At 37.1% G+C, this 9,316-nt stretch overlaps 1 protein-coding gene across 1 annotated transcript in view; it reads right to left on the reverse strand.

The window, feature by feature from the left end:
• MLLT3 (MLLT3 super elongation complex subunit) overlaps window positions 1–9,316 on the reverse strand; it is a 300,966-nt gene that overhangs the window by 102,834 nt on the left and 188,816 nt on the right. The window contains exon 4 of the mRNA XM_023728567.1: window positions 7–63. Coding sequence (XP_023584335.1) covers window positions 7–63 — 57 coding nt within the window. The remainder of the gene's footprint in view (window positions 1–6; window positions 64–9,316) is intronic.

Here is a 9,316-nt window from a genome sequence, read left to right on the forward strand (position 1 = left end):
TGGTGGATGGCCTTCAAGATGCAGGAATAAGTCATAATCAAATCGGACTTTCTTAGGTTCTTCCTGGGTGTTTAAAAAAGGGAAAAAACAGAGTTATGCATTAAGTAGAAATAAAAACAGGAAAGGTTTACTCCTCATAGGGAACAGAAAAGAACCAGACATCTAAGAACTATAGTGTCAAGGAAATACTAGGGAAAAAATTATCATGAAATTATAACATGAAGTGGAAATATATGATAAATTAGTTCCTTGTGCTGGGGAAAAAGAAGAAGAATGAACTTATCACCTTCCCCACAATCTCTCAAGCAGTATGACACCATCAACCAGCCACCCAACTGGAAACCTTTGAAGCCACTTCTTCCTCTTCTCACCTCACTCCCACCCCCATCATCAAGGGCTGCTATCGTCTCTCCTAAATATTTCTTGAACAAGCCCTGCAGTCCGTACTGTCAATGCTCTTACTCACTACCCAGATTACAAAAAACTCCTCCATCTAACAGGTCTTCCTACTTCAGGGAAGATAGATTCAAAATACAGATAGGAAGGATAGACACTCTTCAGTTCCTCCTTCATTCATGCCTCAAAATTATCTCTCTGAAAGAAAAATCTAGCCGTTTTCATTCCATGATTTAAATTTCAACAGCCTCCAATGACTATTAGGATTAAAAAAAAATTAAGTTCACTTCAATGCCACACAAGGCCTTCATAAGCTAGCTCTTCTGTTTATATCCCATCACACCCCTTCTGCCCATCTGATGGACCAACAACACGTCACTTGCTGCTGGTTGCTTCCCGGTAACTACTATGTTCTATGTTAACTCTGGTTTTCACTCTTGCTTTGTATTACTACCTTCAATGTCTACTTTCTGCTTTATCTAGCTAAGTTTTACTCATCATTCTCCATTCAGGTTTCACTTTCAGGAAGCCTTCCTTGAACTTCATCCCCCAATCCTCCACTGCCTCTCCTTTGCTCTGTGCACATCTTCCTCTTTTCTTTGATACATCTCAGAATAGTTGTCTCCTTTTATTTCCTTTTTCCCTGCTAGATATTAAGATTATTGAAAGTAGGAACAATGTTTGCATCATCATTGTACCCTCAACAAATAGCTGAGTGCTTCCACATTGTAGGAATGTAATAAATATCTGTGAAATTAATAAAATAATGGCATTTTCCCAAATAAAGAACTTTTGTTGTTTTGTCAGTTGTCAAGTTGGCACCAACTCATGGCAACCCCATGTACAACAACAGAATGAAACGTTCTTGGTCCTGTACCATCTTCATGATTGCTGGTACGCTCGAGTCCATCGCTGCACCACTGTGTATTGTGAGTGCCTTCCAACCTAGGGGACTCATCTTCCAGCATCGTATTAGACAATATTCTGTTGCGATCCATAGGGTTTTCATTGGCTAATTTTCAGAAGTAGATAGCCAGGTCTTTCTTTCTAGTCTTTTTTAGTCTGGAAGCTCCACTGAAACCTGTCTGCCATGGGTGACCCTGCTAATATTTGAAATACCAGTGGCACAGCAGCAACATGCAAGTCACCACAGTATGACAAAATGACAGACGGGCGGTGGAATAAAGAACTAGGAGGACGTGATGGCATCATATTCAAAAGAACACAATAACTAGAATTTCATGATACGCAGGTTCTACTCTAAAGCCCTTATTAGTTGAACATTTATAGCTCTCTACAGACTGATTTTTAAACATGTGAGGCAAAATGAAGACTGAGGAAAATATTAATATGTACTCTGACATTCATCTCCTTTGGATTACCTATGAGCCCTGTTTTGTAGATGAGGAAATTAAGGCACTTAGAATTTGTGATATCACTAACATGTGATGAAACAAAGTGATTTGAACCCAATTCTTTTGACTCAAAAGCTTTAGCACTGGAAACTCCATCAGAATGTAGGCGTTAACCTACTACAACTGCATGGTTTCCACTGCCTCATAGGTATTTCCCCAAATCAGTGTCTGTACTCATTTCCTCACCACCTCTTCACTTTCACTAAAATCTGGCATGAAAGTCACTCCTCTGTCATTCCTGTTTTCCTCACAGCTTTCTAGGCATTCCTTCTCAGTCTTCTTCACAGGCTTCTCTTCTTTCTCCATTGACCACTAAGTGTTCCTATCTTTCTATAAATTTCCCCAGGGAGAGGGACCCATTCACAGGGAGTTAATTCTCCCTCTACTACAGTGACTCTCCTATCTGAACCTCCAGTCCAGCTTACACTTGAGGACCATATGCATATGTTCCATAGTCATATTCAATATTTCCACTGGCATGACCCAGAGTTAACATCAAACTTACGCATTATCCTAAATTGAATTGTCTTCATCTGTCCTTTCTCTTATATATCTTGACGAACAGCAATTCTGTCCAACTGCTTGTCAAGGTTAAAAATACATAAGTCATCCCTGATTCTGCCTTCTCCCTCACTCACCACAGTCAAATTGTCTCTGAGTTCTATCTAGTATTCCTCTTTAGAGAGAGAGAGATAGATAGCTGCCGTCGAGTCGACTGACTTATGGCAACTTTATATCCAATAGAATGAAATGTTGCACAGAACTGCAATGATCCTCATGATCTCCAGAACACTTAAGCCCACTTTTCTCGCTATTGTGCCAATTCATCTCACCAAGAGTCTCTCTCACCCTCACTGGTCCTCTACTTCACCAAACGTAATGTCTTCCTCCAGCAATTGATTCCTCCTGATGAAGTGTCCAAAGCAAGTAAGTCATACAATGTTCTGCTGTGATCCATAAGGTTTTCATTGGCTAATTTTTGGAAGTAGACTGCCAGGCCTTTCTTCCTAGTTTGTCTCAGTCAGAAAGCTCCACTGAAACCTGTCCACTATGGGTTACCCTGGTGGTATTTGAAATACTGGCAGCATAGCTTCCAGCATCACAGCAACACACAAGCCACCACAGTATGGCAAACTGACAGACGGGTGGTGGATTTCTCCTTAGGAGCTCTCAAATCTACCCTCGTTACTCTAGTTGCCATCACCATTGCCTTACCTTCGACCTTCAACATTCCTCACCTGGGCTCCTCCCTATTTTTTAATTTACCCCATTCTACCTCCCACAATGAAAAGAGAGGGATCTTCCTAACACGAAAATCAGATAATGTCTTTCCACTGATACAAATGTCTTTAATGGCTTATCAATTTCTACAGGATAAAATCATACTTCCTTGGAAAAACCATCACTCTTTTACTACCTTACCTGTATTTCCTTTGCTCTCTCCTGCCACAATTTTGAAGCACTTGCAGTTCCTCAATACTTCATATTATCCCATGCATTTTACTTCTCATACATAGTGCTCCTTGTGCCTAAAATGTCTTCCTATCCCAAAATACCTCCCTCCTTTGTCTCATTAATGCAAAGTCATTATTCAAGAATGAGGTAAAGCATTAACTCCTCTGGAAAGTGTTCCTAACCCTCCCAGTCCAACCTGAAGTAGATATACCTCTTACAGGATTCTTCTATTAGTGTAATTGTCACATTATGATCATTTTTTACTTATCTGTCTCTCCTCTAAACTGTAAAACAGTCAGCACAACCTTAGAATTAATTAAAAACAGAAGGAGGGCAGTTTTATGCTTTGTAATTGGGAGTATAAATTGGTAAAGCCTTTTTGGAAAGCATTTTGGCAATATCTGTCAACATACTAAACACATATGACATTTGACCCAGTAACTCAACTCCTAGGAATCTATTCCATAGAAATATTCCAATATTTGTACAAAGATATATACTATAAAATATTCAGGGCAGCACTGTTTATAATAGCAAAAAAAACAGGAATGATTTATTTGCATTTGAGTATATCCTTACCATGAAATACCAATCAGATGTTTAAAAAATACTGACTTGGAAAACACTCCAAGGCATATATTTAAGTGAATAAAAGGCAAGTCACAGGAAAATATTAAAGTATGGTCTATATGCTGCTGCCAATCTCTACAGTGACATACATTTTATCTACGTAAATGCATAGGGTGCTATACCAAGTAGTTAATAATGATTAAATTGGGTCAAGGTAATAAAACACCAAAGTTTTATCTCATACACTTTTACTAGGAGACTATAGTCAAAATTAGTTGTACACTTTTTTAAAAGAGAAAATATATTGATAAATATAATTACCAGCAGAAAAAGAATGAAGCACTAGCAACATCACTTTATAGCGCACAGCAGTTTAAAGAAACAAAAATTCACCTTTCAACAAAATTAAGGGTGGACTCCAGAAAGTGACTCTCTTTCTATGAATCCTGACTGCAATTTTCTTTTAAAGGTTTTGTTTTTTGAATAAGGAAAAAATAACCCATCAACTTGTGTTCTGGCCAAATGGATATCTTTTCTCAGAAGGTGGACGCCAATATCCTGTTAATCTATACTGTTCAGAAAAGATTCTTCTTCCAAGTTCAAATAAGAAGGCATGTAATTTTTTCTGTATGTAGAACTAATACATTTCCTAGAGCTGGAAATCTGTTTTCGGCAACATTAAATTACCCCTCTCATTCTGCATCATCTTTAAGTCCTGGACATTTACTCTCATGCTTTTCCTAAGGACAAAATCAAAGCGAGAAGCATGGGATCCTTTCAAACCTTAAGTGCCACAGTTAACTATGCCTCAATGTGCCTGTCTGTTTAGTGTTTCCGCAACAAACAAGATTCTTTTACAGATAGGTTTATTCTGTTGAGCATGAATATGGAATAAGACAGAATCAGTGTAAAGGAACTCAAAAGAAGTACTGCCACTCCACAACCCTATTGACTTCTGCCCGCGACTAAATGAGCAAAACTAAAGACAGGCCTATCAGAAGCCAGGAAAGCCAAGGATGATAATGAGACCAAGGATAGGATAATATCCATAATATATAGTAGTAGGACTACTACTACAACATCACGTGGGGATCTTGCTGCTTTCCCTCATCACCTACGAAAACTCTGAACAACACTTTTTTTAATAAACCATTACTGTAATGGATCTTCATTCTTTAAGACAGAGTTAACGCCAGGGATGACTAAAATGTTCAATATTCCAAAGGAATGAAATGTGCATTCTGGAGCAACAGCCTAATCAGTAACCAGCTGCCATCAAGTTGATTCCAAATCACAGTGACCACATTTGTGTCAGAGTAGAACTGTGCCTCATAGGGTTTTCAATGGCTGGTTGGATGTAGGTCACCAAGCCTTTTTTCTGAGGTACCTCCGGATGAACTTGAACCTACAACCTTTCTATTAGCAGCCAAGTACATGAATCGTTTGCACCATCCAGGGACTCTATTAAATTTTCACCCATGGATCATTTCAGTAGTAACAGAAGCAAGAAATATAGGCAGCTCTGTTATCCAGATCAGAATATAGCAAACCTTGATTTCTAAGACACTCTATGAGGAGAAATGAAAAGAAGTGAGGAAGCAATAATTTCCTTTTTTTAATTAAAATATTAATAACATATAGAAATAAGTACTTAAAATACTACATCTATGTACCCTCCACTGAGATTATACAGATGTTAATGTTTTCACCAGGTTTACTGTATCTTTTTTTTTTTAAGAAATAAATTTTATAGATACTAAGCTTCTTGATACCTTCCTCCTTTTTTCTCTCCTCTCCTAGTAATCATTATCCTTAAGTTCCTGGGTTATCATTCCAACACATGCTCTTGTACTACATACGTATGCTTCCAAACACCATTTACTTGTTTCAGTGGTTTTAAAAAAATACATAAATTATACTAGACCATACACACATATACACTTCTGCACACAGCCACAACAGTGGACTCAAACGTACCAGTGATCATCAAGATGCACAGGACTGGACAAAGTTTTGTTCTATATACATATGGTCACCATGAGTCAGAGTCAACTCAATGGCAACTAACAGCAATAACAACATACTTCTGCAACTTTTCGGTCAGCATATTTGTATTTGAGATTTATCCATTAACTGCTACACGGAATTCTATGCATTATGGAACCACCAGTTATTTACCCATATCTCTGTTGTTGTTCGGTGCTGTGGAGTCAATTCTGACTCAGTAACCCCATGTGACAGAGTAGGACTGCACCATAGGGTCTCCTAGGCTGTAATCTTTACAGGAACAGATTGCCAGTCTTTCTCCCACACAGCAACTGGTAGGTCAAACTGCCAACCTTTCAGTTAGCAGCCGAGCACTTAACCATTGTGCCACCAGAACTCCTTTATCCATATCTCCACTGTTATTGCTGTGTGTTGTCGAGTTGATTCCGACTCAAAGTGACCCTACAGGACAGAGTAGAACTGTCCCATAGGGTTTCCAAGCCTGTAATCTTTACGGAAGCAGACTGCCAATTCTTTCTCCCCTGGAGTGGCTGGTGGGTTCGAATCACTGACCTTTCAGTTAGCAGCTGAGCGCTTTAATGACTGCACCACCAGGACTCCTTCGACCCATATCTCTACATAGGGCCGATTAGGTGTATGCCACTTTTTCATATTACAAACACTGAAATATATATGTCTCCTTATGTACATGTGAAAACAGCAATTATCATCACTAAGCATAAAATATTAAAGAAAATCTAAAACTAGAAAACACAAATAAGCTAACCTGGATACTGAAACAGAAAATCTACTTAACGGTATTCAGCCTACATGTCATTTTATAGTGGCCTCAAAGGAAAAACTGCTTGCTTTCTCATGTGCCTCTTTCTTCCTTCATATTTTAAGAAAATAAAATTCCTAACGAAGTGAGTAATATGTCTTACAGTTATAAAAATGACTACCCAAAAAGCCTTCAATACATCTTACTTTTCACTCTGTTCCATGAATTTCAATAAGACTGAATTTATGGGGGAAGGAGTAGGGGGAGGATGGGTGTGTGTCAGTTGTTGCCTCTTCATCCTTCACTTGTTCTCTTTCTAAATATTATATATGAGGGAATTGAAGTTATTTTTATAAAGCAAGAAACTGGGCAATTCATAGAATAGATTTCTCCACTCAACCAAGAACTGCTGAAAATGACAAGAAAAATTAAAAAGAGAGGAGAGAAGATATTTCAGCAAAGCCTTACTTCCAAACAGAAGGCAATGGAATGTTAAATTAGGTGGTGGGAAGACAGTGGTATAACCCTCATGGTCTTCCATAAGAGATCATAATTGCCCACCCCCTCATTTCTTAGGGACAAGGCTTCCTCTGATTCCAAGGCCTAGACTTTTCCTACAGTGTAGCCTGAAGCCTAGATGAAATAAAGGTACTGGAAATGGAGAATGTGATAAGAGGAAGAAAAGCACCACAAGATCTCCATTAATGAAACGCCTATGATATTAAAGTGTGTGAGGAGGGTGGAGGAGATAGGCTCTAAATTCTTTCTTATAAACAACTATTTGAATTAAAAATCAGTACATCAAAAAAAAAAAAAAAAAAAAAAGGGAGGGCTAAGGATTTGAATCGACATTTATCCAAAGAAGATATTACAAATGGCCAATAAGCACATGAAAAGATGTTCAAGGTCATCAGGGAAAGGTAAATCAAAACCACAATGAGAAAACACTTCACAGGACGGCTATAATTTAAAAAATAAAAAGAATACAAAAAATAAAAAAAGATAATAAGAAGTGCTAGCAAGGATGTGAAGAAACTTGAACCCTCATACACTGCTGGTGGGAATGTAAAATGGTACAGTCGCTTTAGACAGTTTGGCAATTCCTCAAAAAATTAAACAGAGTTACCATATGACCCAGCAATTGCATCTAGATATATATCTAAGAGAATTAAGAACATATGTCCACATAAAAACTTACACATAAATGTTCATAACAGTATTGTTAATAATAGCCAAAAAGTAAAATAACTCAATGTCCATCAACTGATGAATAGATAAGCAAAACGTACTTTATCCATACAATGGAATATTATTCAACCATAAAAAAAAAGAATGAAGTATTAATAAATGCTATAACATGGATGAACCGTGAAAACATCATACTAAGTGAAAGAAGTCAAACACAAAAGACCACATATTATATGACTCCATTTATATGAAATGACCAGAATAAAAAAGTCTGTGGAGACAGGAAGTAGATAATGGTTGTCAGGGGCTGGGGGAGGGGAAAATGAGGAGGGATTGCTAATAGGTACAGGGTTTCTTTTCGGGGTGATGAAAGTATTCTGAAATTAGACAGTGGTCATGGTTGCACAATTCTATATATATAATAAAAACCACTGAGTTGTATACTTCAAAAGAGTAAATTTTCTGGTATGTGAAATATACCTCATGAAAAAAAAAAGTATGAGAAAAAAAAAAAGCCAAAAACTAGTCTCTTAAGGAAAACTCAGCTTGAGATGAGAAAAAAAAATCAATGCATCAATGTAAAAGCATATCATACAACCATATATATAAATGCATCTCAACAAATTCTGATTTGATGAAAAAATATGTGGACAATTCCACGGTATTACCTTTAAGAAAGGTAATCATTATTCTAGCAAAGAGTTATTGCTTTTAAGGCATAGAAGTTAAGAGTATAGCCAATACAGAGAAAGACCTAGATCAAGAATCTGGTTTCAACACTTGCCACCTGTGTGTGGCCTTAGCAAGCTACTCAACCTATTACTCAGTTTCCTTTTCATTATAGTAGAAATGATAGCACTTACCTCTCAAAAATTCTTATAAATCTACTAAATGAAATCACATTATGTAAAGGGCTCAGCAGGGTACCAAAGGTAAAGTAAGCACTCAAATATTTAACTACACAGGAAGAGTTATTGTCAAACGTGTCCCAAAAATATAAATCTAAGAAAAACCCAATTAATAGGGGTAGAAGGTTTGTAGGGAGGTAGTATAACGCATGAGAAGACAGGCTCAGAAAAAAAAAAGAAAGTATGGAAAATAAAACCTACTTCTGTCATCCATGCATTCCTACTTTATAGAATAGTTTTATTACAGCTTAACTAAAAGTGAATTATTATCACTTTGGGGAAAATTTTTGAAAATATGGTAACTTTGTGAGAAAGGAAGGAAAAGACTGATTAAAAATAACAGCTAACATTTTTAAGGGCTTATATGAGACACTGCTGTAAATACACTACACAGATTTAGTTTAACGTATATGAGGCAGATACTCTTATTATCCTAACCCCATTTTATAAATATGGAAAGACAGCCTCATAGAGGTTGAGCAATTTTTTACAATATAATGTTCACAATATTATAAAGTCTATGTGTTCTGTCAAATATGTACTGCAAAAAACGTTTAAAATCCAGTAGAATCCATAATATTGCAATTTGAAGTAACTGTGTGTGTGTATCAGCTAGA

This window comes from Trichechus manatus, unplaced genomic scaffold (assembly GCF_000243295.1).
Source record: "Trichechus manatus latirostris isolate Lorelei unplaced genomic scaffold, TriManLat1.0 scaffold00025, whole genome shotgun sequence".
Classification (NCBI taxonomy): Eukaryota; Metazoa; Chordata; class Mammalia; order Sirenia; family Trichechidae; genus Trichechus; species Trichechus manatus.